The sequence below is a fragment of the Solanum pennellii genome, chromosome 1 (assembly GCF_001406875.1).
Source record: "Solanum pennellii chromosome 1, SPENNV200".
Lineage (NCBI taxonomy): Eukaryota > Viridiplantae > Streptophyta > Magnoliopsida > Solanales > Solanaceae > Solanum > Solanum pennellii.
Genome location: NC_028637.1, coordinates 91,572,191 through 91,587,430, shown reverse-complemented (window position 1 = coordinate 91,587,430; position 15,240 = coordinate 91,572,191). Strand labels below are relative to the sequence as shown.

The window sequence follows — 15,240 nt, the reverse complement described above, 5'->3', positions numbered from 1 at the left end:
TTAGATACAATTTGAAAATGGTATAAAACGAGAAAGAGAGAAATTAGATACAATTTGAAAATGGTATAAAACGAGAAAGAGAGAAATTAGATACAATTTGAAAATGGTATAAAACGAGAAAGAGAGAAATTAGATACAATTTGAAAATGGTATAAAACGAGAAAGAGAGAAATTAGATACAATTTGAAAATGGTATAAAACGAGAAAGAGAGAAATTAGATACAATTTGAAAATGGTATAAAACGAGAAAGAGAGAAATTAGATACAATTTGAAAATGGTATAAAACGAGAAAGAGAGAAATTAGATACAATTTGAAAATGGTATAAAACGAGAAAGAGAGAAATTAGATACAATTTGAAAATGGTATAAAACGAGAAAGAGAGAAATTAGATACAATTTGAAAATGGTATAAAACGAGAAAGAGAGAAATTAGATACAATTTGAAAATGGTATAAAACGAGAAAGAGAGAAATTAGATACAATTTGAAAATGGTATAAAACGAGAAAGAGAGAAATTAGATACAATTTGAAAATGGTATAAAACGAGAAAGAGAGAAATTAGATACAATTTGAAAATGGTATAAAACGAGAAAGAGAGAAAGGCACAAGAAACTGGGCAGGGGAGTATTTTTATTGTATAATTATAAGTGTATAGGACGAAAATATATGTACTTGCATGTGTATATACAATTTTCTCACGCTTTATACAAACATAAACGCAATTTATACATTTCGCTTCTGTTTGTATAAGTGAGAAAGGCGAGGGTGGCGAGCGAGATTTAGGAGAGTGGCGAGCGAGATATTTGGGAGAGAGGCGCCTGACAATTTTTTGCAAACGTTTGCTAAGGAACACAATTAAATCAAACCCTAGCTACTCTATTTATTTTAGGTTATTAGTTTGCTATTATATACAATTTCCCTTATTTATTTTATCAAATTATGTTTTATGTTTTTCGTTCTCTATAGTAATATCGTTCTTTTAACCCTGAGTATGAAAAATGAGTTTAGAGTCAAATCTTAATTGCTTATTCCATTTTATCAATTTAATTATTGGAACGGAAATAATATCTACTCATATTCAAATTATATCATCGATTGGTGACCTGCTTCCACTAAGCAAGAATTACTAAAAATATCATCTCTTTCTTGACGAATGGCTTGTCCATAAATAGTTGATTAGTTATAATATTAGCATTATCATTTAAATATTTATGAGGATATTCTTGCAATGTAGTAGCATCTTTTTACACATATGGCAAAAAATTCTTACCAAAAAGAAATGTTTTTTTTTCTGTATTAATTTTTCATTTTGGATAAAAAATAAAAATAAATAAGTAAAAGTTTCCAATTATGGAAACAATAATAATTCACTGGTATAAGATTCCCCCAAATCTAATTCCAAATCCATCACGAATCCATAAAAGCAAAAGGTAAAATTTTAGATTCCTTATTTCTTCTTTGAGTTTTTTCTTTTTAAATAAAATAAAATCTGAGTTAAAAGGAGTTTTTAAGTAAAAATTAAAATAGAACTCATAGGAAATTTACACACTCTTTATTTTAGTTTGTTATTTGATCCGAAGTCCTAAATTATAGATACACTGATTCTTCGATTTTAAATATATCATCTAAAAAATTAAAAATATTTTTTTAAAAAGTATATATTTTTAAAAAAATAAAATAAAACAGACGACTCGAAAAAGAAAAACAATTAATTCTCAAGTTTTAGTTGGGCAGCTTTTCCAACAGTCCTATAAATAATTGCATAGTTGCCACTTCCTCAACAACGAAAAATAAATTCATCTTCTCTTCTATCATTTTCATTTCCATAAACATCTTTAAATTAAAAGCATAAATAATTGTTATTTCATGTAGTTTATATTTATATTTTGTTATAATAAGTTGCTTTGTCTTATTTTTATTCATATTATAACAATTATTGTATTATTTTTTAAATAATCTAATAAATATATTTATTTATACACTATCACTTGAAAAAAAAGAGTGTGTCTAAGAAATTTATCACTAAATAACTCAGGTATATCTAATACAATTTTCAAAATAATTTGTCAATTAATAAATTTAGGTATAGTTTTCTATTATTTAGTGATAACAGACAAACTATCTGTCGTTTTTTAGGACATAAAAATTCAAATCAATTTGATTTGTATGTATCATATAGTAGTAGAAATTTTGTTCTGATTTTATCTTCTGACATGAACATATATCATATTAATACTCAACACATTTTTCATTTTTTTATTCATTTTAACATCAAATCAAAAAATTTATATATTATATTCTATTGAGGGCAAGCATATATAAAAATGTTTTTTTTAATTTTATAACTTAAATTAAAAACTAAAAAAAAAAATTAAAATTAAAAAAATATATACTTTTACTCAATAGAATATAATATATTGAAATTTTATTCTGATTTTATCTTCTGACATGAACATATATCATTTTAATACTCAACTTATTTTTCATTCTTTTATTCGATTTTAACATCAAATCAAAAAATTTATATATTATATTCTATTGAGGGAAAGCATATATTAAAATGTTTTTTTTAAATTTTATAACTTAAATTAAAAATTAAAAAAACAAATTAAAATTAAAAAAATATATACTTTCACTCAATAGAATATAATATATAAATATAGTTGATTTGATGTTATGTTCAGGATTCAACCATACCCCACACCTCTATATAAGTAATGTAATATATTATTTTTGTCGACTATATGTTTCATTTTCACAGTTATGTATTAAAATCCAAAGTATATAAGAAATGTTCAATGTTCAATGTATGAAAGCTAATTCATGTATGTGCCTGTAAAAGCTTAATTGTTGATTTTTTTTTTGGGTTTTGATATTTATATTAGTTTTGATTAAATATAAATTATATGATTTTAATAATAAAATTTTTAATAAAAAAGAATATTATTTCTATTATGTTTAGTTAAATTCAAATTCACTTATTACAGGTCGCAATTCTATATTGGTTGATGCATGGTGACTAAAGAACTCGTCATTCACTTAGTTATAGTGGAAGATTGCAATGTATCTATCTTATTAAATTTATTCTACATGTTTTTTTTTTAAAACTATAATCACATCTATATCATCTTTTTAGTATGACTTTTTAAAGAAATTTTATCCTTTCAAATATTGATAAATTTTAGTTTAAATTTTTGTGATATTTAATTGATTGTATTTAAATGAAATCTTGATTTTTTATATTTTTTATACTTTTATTTGTCAATATTCATAATTGTCAGAATCATTAAATATATTATAATTTAGTCATTCATGTTACGTTAAGGTTATACTGTTATTTTATATGGTTATATATTTCTAAATATAATTAAATCTAACACCTTTCCAATCTAAAATGATTAGACATGCATTTTAATTGTTCGAAAGTTACACATGTTAAGTACATCATATTATTTTTTTCGTTTTTTAAATATTTAAATTTAATATTCTATTAAAAATTAGAGAGATCACAGCTATTTTGAAATCATATTAATTCATGTACGCAATAAATTTATTTATCAAACACCTTAAGTTAGGCCAATATGTAAATTCCAATTTATAATATTTTTAAGTTATCTTAAAATTGTAGCAAAATACCTTTTTAGAAGTGTGAATTTGGCCACGTAAAGTGAATATAATTGTGTACAATTTATAAGAATTTGAAGAACCTTTTGTCCCATTCCATAGGAATAAAAAGGGCAAAAAGAAATGTGTTTTTTTCTTTTTTTTAAAAAAATACAATTCCTACGACAATTGCTTATCGGATAAGGTGAATAAAATAAAATGTACAATAATCCCTTCCTTAAAATATTCTTCTCTTTTTATTTCGAAGTGGAGTGTCTTTTTCTGATCGATTTTTCATTTTATGTGATAAAATTTTAAAAAGATATTATAAAATTTAAGTATGTATATTGTAAATTTTTAAAAATATATAGCTTTTTTATATGATCATAATTCAATTCGTGACGATCACAAGTAGAAAGTTCATATTCTTTCGTCATTGGTAAACAATTTATTGGGCAATATTCAACGCTGTTACCACTAAATACAGATTTCAAATTCAATAATGTAATTAAGCAATCGTTTCTTTTGAATATCACTTTCCAACTTCCAATCAACAACGGGTAAATCTATAGAACATACACGGACAAATATTTCACAAGCAATGCATTTATCAAATTTAAATTGTATTCGGTCTCAAAAATATTATAATAATTAATAATTTAAAATATTTAAAAGTCATATAAATAAATTACAATCAGATTAAAAGTTTGATTGACTATCAATATTTTAATAATATAATATAATTTAGGTGAGTAATTAAATTTTTCTATAATGATTTTGCAACATTTGTAATTTTTTTAAATTTTATAAGTTTTATTTTTTATTTTTTTAAAAAAACATATTCTTTGGGTGGGGCTGGGATGTCGGTATGGTCAGGTGGTAGCCGCCGTGGGGCTCAAAAGTAGGGCCCAGCAGATTAAAGGTTTCATGTAAAAAATTTGTTTCTAACAAATAAATATAATATAGTTCGTTTAGTCAATTTTTGAAAAATTATGTGAAAATAATATTTTTATTTTTAAATTAAGATATTTGATCAACTCTTTTATTAAAAAATGAAGGTACTTTGAATTATAGTGAAAATATTTTTTTTTTCAAAACACTTTTGAAATGTTAATTAATTATTAAAAAAAACATCATCCTAATATTGATAAAGTTTAAATTATATATTTAAAAATAAAATCTCATATTATATAAAGATAAATTCTCAAATTATATAAAAACAATATTAAATTTGATCGTGTCACCTACATTTTTATTTACATAGAAAAAAAATAAAAATAACAAACGGTTAAATAACTAACGAGGTGGGAATATTTTCTTTATTAAAAAAATTCAGCGCCGTTTTTAAAAAAGGAAGACTCATATTATATGAGTCTTTTATATATATATATATATTCGTCAACAACTTTATTTAAATATTGTCATTTTGATTTTATACCCAATTTTGTTATCTTTCTAAAATTTTGCTCAACTTTTTTATCTTTTTAATTTTGGACTCCGCAAAATATTCAAGTAAGATGAAATTCGAACGAATGATCTTCAATAAATATATTTGTAATGAGTGATAAGAAGACGAATGATTCAAAGCTTTTTATTTTGATTTTTTAAATTGAACAATAAATAAATCAATTTGACCCAAATATTTCAATTATCATTCATGTATTTTTAATTTTTGAATTCAATTATTTTAATATAATTTAAATATTATAATTATCGCTCATCTTACAAAAATTAAAAACATTAAATTCGATTGAACAATATATTAGAATCCTCTAAGCCCACCCCAATTAGTAGGTATATATCTCTTTTGATTTAGAAATATTGTGTATGTGGCTTTTGGTGCTTAATGGTTTACACCATCAATACACTACCTCATGTTCTACATATAGAGAGGGGTTATTATTATAGTGAGTAGTGACCATTTATGACAAGTTGTTATTTCTTTATAATTTTTTAGTACATGTGGTTTAGTAGTGTTAAGCCACTTATGCTACTCAGATTCATGTTTTTATTAAGCAATATAATCTCAATTAATAACTAATTAAGCAACTTGACATTAATACCTTCTTATAATAATGTAGTTTTGAACCAATCACCTTCCAAAGACTAGTATGGTTAACAACTAAACATATAGTCAATGAGGCACATACACATTAGGGTGTGTAAGATAATTTTAAATTTTTCCATGTTCGCTTATAATTAAAAAATAAAGTAATTTTTATAGCGCAGATGCACATCGGAGACAGGAGAGAGGAGGGAATATTAAGTAAAAATTGATCCATCTTCCTTTGGATATTCATTTATCCTTCAATCAAATGTAATTTTCTATCGATTTATAGCATATTCTATATTAAGTGTCAAAATATAATAAATTAAATAAATTTCTATGAAATATTATATATAAGGATTATGAATTCACGTGTATAATAATTTGACATTAAACTCATTTCTGCCCACTAATATATTTTACGTTGATTATATCCTTCTCAATCTTCAACGCATCTCTACTTCGCTCCGTCTATGAAGACTCACCCACCACCCTATATCTCTACCCTACTCCTACTTCCCATACATTATAAATCTTATTAGATAAATCTAAAGTATCTTATTAAAATTAGCTTTATGCTACCAATTTAGTTGAAACACCCCTACTAATTACATTATTAATTACTGCATAGCTAATCTATCTAGCACCAATCCTAATTTCTTAATATTAATAATATCTTTAAATTAAACTACCCTCAAATTTCATATGTAAAACACATATCTTTGTATTAATTGATTTTATCCAAATACTTGTGCTGACAAGTTTTTATATCTGTCGTGTTAATGATTTTATTTTTCTCCCCTCTTTTAGGAGGAAAAAAAGCTGGTTTTAAATGATTTTGTCAATGCTTAATATTTGTAGTACCATTAATTATGAAGGAGATGGTCAAAGTCAACTATAAAACCAAACAATAAACATCCTATTCTAATTTTGAAAGATAAGCTAGGTTGACTTTTTTTAAAAAATAAATTCATGATTAATTAAACATAAACATGCTCTAGGTATATTTCATATTGTTTCATATTACTTGATTTCTATATCAAATTACATGTTTCATTTTACTGGTTTAATTAAGAAAATCAAGAGAATTTTATCATATTTTTCCTTTATACTTAGTAATTAGTATCAAATTATTGAATAAAATGATAGTAGTTAAATTTGGAATTTTCAACGTATCATTACTCACGTTAGTTTAGTAAAATACACATTTAAAACTCTCTATAAAGTTTTACTTGTCCAGCTTAGACTTTTTATACTTAAATAAGAGTTTTTTTTTAGGAGAGTAAAATAGACATTCTTTGTGTTTTTTATATATCAAAAATGACAATTAAAGGTAAAAATTTATTTTTTAAACAATTGATAAGTAAAAACGAATAAAGGAAGAAAAACTTTTCTTAAGAATTATGTTAAGTCAATATGAGTCAAGTAATATTGAAGAACGAGAATAACATGTAATCTATCCAAACATGGAAAAGACAAATAGTTTATCTCAAGTCTAAGCAATGATTATTTTAAACTTTAATTGCTAAACATCAAGTAGTCAATTAACAATGAGAAGATCACGATGTATTGATCCTTAATTCAATCGGTTTTGATTAAATATATAATTTAATTATTAACTTATATATGATTGTGTAATTTGAAATTGTATAAGTTTTCTGACTTTTTTTTTCAGAAATGGAAAAATAGAGAAGAAAAATTATAAAATAAATAATCACCACAATTTATCAGTGAGAATTTTAAATATTGAACTTTACTATCTAGCTATCTATACGGACAAATATGGATCAATTTCATTTGTACTAGGTGAAATATTAATTCAACGAATATTTTAAATAAAATAATCTTAAACACCTATTTTTTAATATATCTGTCAAACAATTCTGAACAAACGAAATAATTTACTGTCCAATCTTATAATTTTCAAAAATTTCTTCTATCAATATAATCTTCAACACGAAGGCTTAGCTTTAAAAAAATCCTAAAAAGAGAGCATATAAATTGCCCACTTTTTAAAACTTTTACCTTTTGTCAATAACTTTTTTTTTTATCAACATAGTATAATCTTTTTTTTTTTATTTTTTTTTACAAAGATGAACTTTTCCATTCCAAGAAAGTTCGTAGATAAATCCTAAGAAAAAAGTCATCAATTATGGGAAGTCAAAAAATTGAAATTTTTCCTTATTTTGACCGAAGGGATTATTTTTTAAATAATATGATCGAACACATGTGATTTAATTAAAAAAATTTATTTCTTTAACTGGTTTTGCCAAATCCACGTACTTGCCGATTTGTTTGATAAGCTGTTTTTGAGTCAACTTTTCTTTTTTTTTTTAAATTATTATTATTATTATATTTTTATTTTTATTTTTTTGTATTGTAGCCATAAAATGGGAAAACAAGAAAAAAGAGAAACTTTCTGTTCACAACAAACTTTGGCTATATCTAAATTTTGTTTGGCTAAAATAATAAAATTAATCATCATAGAGTTTTAGCCATATTGCCTTATTGTTGTTATTTTTGAAAGAGAAAAATAGATTTTTGATTCAGTAGAAAAAGTATCAAAATATAATTATAAAAATAATAATACAAAAAAATAGTTAGAAAAACTATTAGTAAAAATATTATAAAACAAAGTTATAAAACACTAAGGTAAATAGACATTTCTGACTTTTCCTCGATATATTATTCAATTATTTATCAATCTTTAATTCTTTTCATAACATTAAAGATAAACCAAAAATTACTATTATAAAACTTTAACTTCTCGAAAAACACTATTACCTGTCTCACTATTGGGTAAGCTTAAATTAAAATTAAAGTTAAGTAAAAAAATTAAGAATAATTAAGTAGAATTAACTACAAATTTTAAATCACATGTTGCCTCTTCTCTTACTCAAAGAACACTCCAAATCTTAATTTTACGTTTGTTTGGAACTAAAAGACAAGACAAGAAACAAACACAGCTAATCTCACTTTATCCTTAAGCTAAGCTTCATAAAAGTAGTATTAAGATAATCTTCACTTAACTAAATATTATTAATCAAGGTTAAAAATAAATTAGTAAACTAATCAAAAGCCATTCCCTTTGACACAAAAAGACAAAAAAGGATAAAAATGGTAAAACGAAAATTGTCCACAAAGGGTAATTTGGTCATTATATTACTTACCACGCACAAGTCCCCATCAATTCTGCTCGATAAATTGCTCTGTCAAATAAGCACCCAAAGAAATTGCTTGCTAGCTCATACGCCATTTTCCTTCTTCTTCTTCGCTAAAATTCGAAAAAAATTGAAGCTATAATTCCAAAAAAATATTATTAAAATCTTGATTATGTTTAGCTCAGAGCCAATTTCTAGAGAAATGGATAAGTTGAGTAGTTTCTTGTTTTCCGGTGGTGGTGGGGGTGGTGGGGGTTCTTCGAGCTTCAAAAATGGTGAAGGAATGGAGCCTGAGTTCTTTAGGAGCAAAGAAATGATGGGTTCTGATTTTTTTCAGCAACAGTCACAGTTTCAGCAGAGTAATTCCGGTGGGTTAACGAGGTACAGGTCAGCTCCAAGTTCGTTTTTCGCCGGAATTCTTGACGGAGACGGGAATAATTCCGGCGAAAATTTCATTACCGGTGATGGGTCTTCGAGTTCTGATTCGGATTCCATGTTCACCGCCTTATTGAACAATAACGACACCAACAACAACAATGGTACTCGAGATCTGAATGATCAAAACCAGAAGAATCAGCTTCAGTTTGGTACTTCTTTGAAACAGGAGATTGGTGAGGAGATTGAATTTGGGAATGAAAATGGTGTACAAAATAGATATGAGAACGGTGGTGTTTCTTATAGTGTAGGGGTGCAAATGCAAACTAGAGCAAATTTGAGTAATGGAAATGGTGACTCTGATCTCATCAGACAAAGCAGTTCACCAGCTGGATTCTTCAATGGTATGCTGCTTTACTCTTTTAACTTTTGATTTGTTCAATTCATGAAAACATCATCAGATTCACTGGCTTAAACTTTTGATTAGTAGATTGATTGTGTGACGTTTATACAGAGAGTTCACTTCTAGTTAATTTTAGTATCTATGAAGCAATTTGTGCCTCTATTTGAACTTTTGGTTAATTTGAAAATGGTGTGAAGAGATTAGTAATGTTCCCTCGATGATGGATTTGCTTGATGCTTTTGATATAGTTTTGATATAGTAGTGATCAGAAATGGGGAAATTTGTTGTTTCGTTACAGGATTTATGAGAGAAGTTGGGAATTTCGGAGCAAGTGTTGGGACTAACAGGGAAGCAAGTACATCAACTAATGGTTTCAACAATCATATAAGTTACTCAACTAATCAATCATCTACCTCAAACTTGATGCCTAGCATTGCTGAGAATGAATCTTGGAACGGCGCGTCGTTTAATTCCTTGAAGAGAAATAGAGATGATGATCTGAAAATGTTCTCTAGTAATTTCAATGGAATGACTAATCAGGTAGCTATTCTAGTTTCTGTCTGTTGATCTTGTTGTTGTATCTGTTACTAATAAACGTTTCGTTTTGTTTGTTAGAATGACGAATCAAGAAACTACACTTCTTCTGGTTTATCTCATCATTTAAGCTTGCCTAAGACATCTTCTGAGATGGCTGCCATAGAGAAATACCTACAGTTCCAACAAGATTCAGTGCCTTGCAAAATACGTGCTAAACGAGGCTGTGCTACGCACCCACGAAGTATTGCAGAAAGGGTAAAAATTCTGTCTTGTTTACCTAGTTTTCCGATCAATCATATGTTTATACTTGAAGTGCCACACACTATGATGAAACTTGTTGTTCGCGTTAAGTTCTCATTTTCTTGTTTAACAATTTGTGTAGATGAGACGTACTCGGATTAGTGAAAGAATGAAAAAACTGCAAGATCTTTTCCCAAATATGGACAAGGTAAATTCTAGTCATGTTTGTTGTATCAATCAATTTTCGTCTAAAAGAAGGTAGGAAGAACTCAACTCACATGTTTTCTTATTCAATGAAATGGCAGCAAACAAACACAGCTGATATGTTAGATTTGGCAGTTGATTACATTAAAGACCTTCAGAAACAAGTCCAGGTAATGACCAAAAAAAGTTTTTTTATCTCCATGAAGTACTCACATGAATCAATCTATCAAGCAACATTTATATCTTCTTACCAAATTTACACTTATGTAATGCCAGACACTGACCGATAAAAAGGCGAAATGCTCGTGTACAAGTAAGCAGCTGCAATATTCAAATGGAACAACATGAAATAGTCTCGTGTACAGATAGTAATAGGTGAAGTTAGATGGAAAAGGAGAGTAAATAAACTCTCTTTCTACCCTAATATGCTGGAAATATGGTTTTACTTGTTTTTATTTAGCAATAAGGCAAGTGTAGTTTTCAATGTATTATTGAGTTTGATTAGATCTAATACTAATCAAATAACAGTCTAGTGAGTACAATCTAGATGTATAGGAGCACATGATTATTGTATTATGCTGTTGTTCATTGGAATTTAACTGTGTTATTAGTTGATTCGAAACTTTATAAGACAGATAATATCGATTGGAAAGAGTACATAACTTATTCTGTTAAGAGTGACTCCGAAATAACAAGTTCAAATCGTGCAAATAATTGTTTGTCAAAATACAAGATAAAATCTAATTCAATCCTTGTCTAAATCTTGTTTATTAAAAGAGCTTAGTGCATCGTGTTATCGCATAGAAACAAAACAGTGGGGTCATGCACTATGCAAATAAGTAAAAGTTTGGTTTCAAACTATATTATATAATAATATCTCTATCCTTTTTGAAAAAATTTGTGGACTATTCTTTCCCTTAGAGAGGGAAAAAGGAGTAACTTATTTAATAGGGTACTCAATGAGTAAAGAAGAATTACAGACAGGGTATACCATCCAATCGAAAAATCGAATTAAATCGAGAAGTCAAACTAAATAAAAATATTGATTAAGCTTAATCTAGTATATATTTTAAATCATTTTCTTTAAAAGATATATCGAGAAATAAAGATATTTAACAGAATTATATAACTCATTCATTTTTACATGTAATTTAAATAATAATTAATTTATTATTAAGTGTGATGGTGTATTATCAATAGTTTATATAAGTTCTTTTTATTTTCTTTGAATTTGATATGAAGTATTGGCGGTAATTTACAAAATTCAACAAAAACTACTTTTTCTGATTTTATGTTGATTTTTGTGTTTATTTATTAAATTTGATTAAACACCTCTCTGTAGTTTCTGGAGAAGCTACATTCATGTGGGGGGAGTAAGTTTATGGAACTTATCAATTGATCAAGATAGTAAAATTCACAATATAAAAAATTTATTAGTTGAAGTAATAAAATTGAATTTGATTTAATTGAGCCACCTTTTGTACTTGCAAGCAAAAATAAAGTAGTTCAAAGTTCAAAATAAGCAGCCAAAAAATTATATCATATATATACATGAACTAGTAAATTAAGTAGCCAAAAAATTATATCATATATATACATGAACTAGTAAATTAAGTATCATTTTAGCTTTTTTCAAATTCATTAAAAAATAATAATATATATAAGATACTATCATTTGCTTAGTTACTTACCTCTATTTATTTATTATATTTTTAAACATTGGGAACTATTGAAAAAAATTCTTTAACATAATGATATAACTAAAAATAATTGTAAATTTTTGTTTTAATGTATTATTATATTATTTTTACTAAAATAATACTTACTTTAAAAGACGGATAGTGTTATGAAACTATATAAATTTAGAAGAAGAAAGTAGGGAGAAGAGAAAAAACTTCTTATTTCTCTTTAGGTATATTCAGGATTCAAAGATCTTTCACAAATCTTATTTACAATGAAGAAAAACCCTTTATTTATAGGGAAAACCTACTTGGTATCCAAGTAGGATTCCTAACCATATCCTACAAGGACTCCACATAATTAGACACACTATAATACAAATTGTTTATAACACTCCCCCTTGAATGTCGTTAGATTATGTGCCTCGTTAAAACCTTACTAGATAAAACCCAGTGGGAAAAAAATCTAGTGAAGGAAAAAGAGTACACATATCTAATAATACGCATTATGGATGCCTCATTAAAAACTTTACAGGGAAAACCCAATGGGACAAAGCCTTGTGAGGGAAAAAGAGTACATCACGTATTAGCTCCCCTAATGTGAACATCAATCCAGAGACTTGAATCTTTGTTTTCTAAGCTTGTGCACCATCTTCTTGAAAGTTGTAGTTGATAGAGACTTGGTGAATAAATCAACAATAATATTACTTGAACATACCTCTTGCATGTTGATATCACCATTCTTGGGAGCTCATGAGTGTAGAAAAACCTTGATGAAATATGCTTTTTTCTATCTGCTTTTATAAATCTTCCCTTCAGGGTCAAAGATTTATGCAAGTTCCTTACTTCAACTTCTTTAAGCAAATAATCTATTGCCAAGAGTTTCAATTCTAGTCATCAACTTGCATAATAATACTTGTATAAGCTCAATGCATTTTGAATCTATTTAATCCTTATGAGGATGATAAACAAGTTTTCCAAAAACTTGTATATGCTTTAGATTTTTAACCCATTGGATATTTTCATATCAATTTTGTCAAGTAACAACATTCAATATTAGATGTATGACATCTTTTAGTGCCTAGATTGCAAGTCAAATAAGCTTTACGCTTACCAAGATGCATCATTCCACTTTTCACTTGATAATTATTTCTACACAAGCATGCTTTAATAGATGTAGAATTCATATCCTCATTATCTTTTACAATATTGCGCGCTATTGTATCAAAGATATCGTCAACGATATATCTTTTTGTATCGATTCACAATACGACAAAACTTATTGAGATCTCATCACTTCATTATTTTTGGGTAGCTACCCCTCTCATGAGGTTTCATAAAGTGTTATGTCGTGGGCTCTCCAAGAGCACATTGTCTCCTTATTATGATCATTTTGATTCTTTGATCTTCCCCCTTTTTCAAGGATTATTTTATTTAAAACTGATTAGTCTATCATAGACTTTATCCTTAAGGGACATTTAATAGGAGTATTTACAACTCTTCTGTTGCTTCTAGTCTCCCCCTTATGTTAGACAAACTAACATATATCTCAATCTTTGGAGAATCTATCCTTGTGCGTCAATGTATATTCATTGATTATATACCACATATCAAAATAATCAGTTGAAAAATATTTGGTCCCCAACCATAAATCAATTGAAAGAAAATTTGATCATAATTTATCGGTCTGATGCATACAATTACTTTTGTATGCAATATCGTATTTCATATAGACATATGAAGCTTTATTTTCATAAACAATAATTTTACTATTTGAGACATTTAGTGTCACATCATCTTCAGTATTTATCAATATTATCAAGATAAATTGTCTTGATTACATATTCTGAAATTGTGCTCTTAACTCAATTATTTTTGCACAAACAATTTTGTGAATGTCAAACTACATGTTGACAACAAAAATACATGTGATTATCTTATAGATGCATCATTTTATCATATCACATAATAGGAGAACGGGCCCATATTTACCTTTTATACTTTTCAGAATTTAGGGATTTAGTTCCAACTTTAGTTGATCCAATCAACTTTATCACGAGAACAAGCAACATAAAGAATTCTTGAAGAATCTTCTAGTTTTTCAATGTATATTCATTACTCAGTATGCACATCTTTGGGATGACCAAATTATTCATGCCAACTAATAAAATTAGTAGTACTCGTAAACTCCAAGTTTACTACGCCATGTGCCTTTTGCTTTAGTAAATTTCTGATTTACTATTATATGAGTAAATTTCAATTTTATTACTCGAAGAGTAATTTTTAGATTTATTTCTTCTAAATTACTTTACCCTTTAGGTGAGTCGTGATCCCATCATTGAATGAACTAATCTGAAGAAAATTGTGCATGTAACATATTATTTGTGCCAACATTTTTGCAAACATCAAGTTGCGAGATAATAATAGGCACACATGAGACCATATAGAAGAAACATTTATTAGGACCATTAAATATCTAAACAATCCACTAAGTGGATGACTAGGTCCACAAATATCTGTATACGTTCCTATAACGCAGAAAATTCAATCTCAACTTTCGTTTATGGTGGTCTCACAATTAGCTTGCCTTGCTAACAAGTAGTATAAGAAAATTCACCATTTAAAAGAATTTTTAGTTTCTTCCATGATAGTCCATTTTAATTTTCCATAATTCGTCTAAACATTATAGACTAACGATGTACTAGACAATCGTGTCAAACTAAGAAAGTACTTGTCACGACCCAAAACGAGCCGCGAGTGGCACCCACACTTATTCTCCTATGTGAGCGAACCAACCAATCTAATCCCAATTTCTTACCAATATTTCAACCGTAATAAACAGAATATAATGCGGAAGACTTAAAACTCATCAATATAACCAATAAATAACTTCTAATAATACTTATTATTCCCAAAATCTGGAAGTCATCACCACAAGAACATCTATCCTCAAATTACTAAATCTAAGAGTATCTAAGAAGCTAAAATAA

At 26.9% G+C, this 15,240-nt stretch overlaps 1 protein-coding gene across 1 annotated transcript; it reads left to right on the top strand.

Annotated features, from left to right (window-relative positions):
- The first annotated feature begins 8,984 nt into the window (after positions 1-8,984).
- Positions 8,985-11,228, top strand: LOC107014010 (transcription factor bHLH130-like). The gene is made up of 6 exons (XM_015213914.2): positions 8,985-9,591; positions 9,889-10,130; positions 10,206-10,382; positions 10,510-10,575; positions 10,673-10,741; positions 10,848-11,228. The coding sequence occupies exons 1-6, from the start codon at positions 8,985-8,987 to the stop codon at positions 10,917-10,919; spliced, it is 1,233 nt and encodes a 410-aa protein (XP_015069400.1). The 3' UTR covers positions 10,920-11,228.
- The last annotated feature ends 4,012 nt before the right edge of the window (positions 11,229-15,240 follow it).

What these genes read in the sequence shown, in the direction of transcription:
- LOC107014010 (XM_015213914.2), top strand. Translation starts at nt 8,985, where the DNA reads ATGTTTAGCTCAGAGCCAATTTCTAGAGAAATGGATAAGTTGAGTAGT. An exon ending in TCAATGGAATGACTAATCAG is followed by an intron (nt 10,131 to 10,205) that starts GTAGCTATTCTA and finishes TTTGTTTGTTAG; the next exon opens with AATGACGAATCAAGAAACTA. An exon ending in TTTTCCCAAATATGGACAAG is followed by an intron (nt 10,576 to 10,672) that starts GTAAATTCTAGT and finishes ATGAAATGGCAG; the next exon opens with CAAACAAACACAGCTGATAT.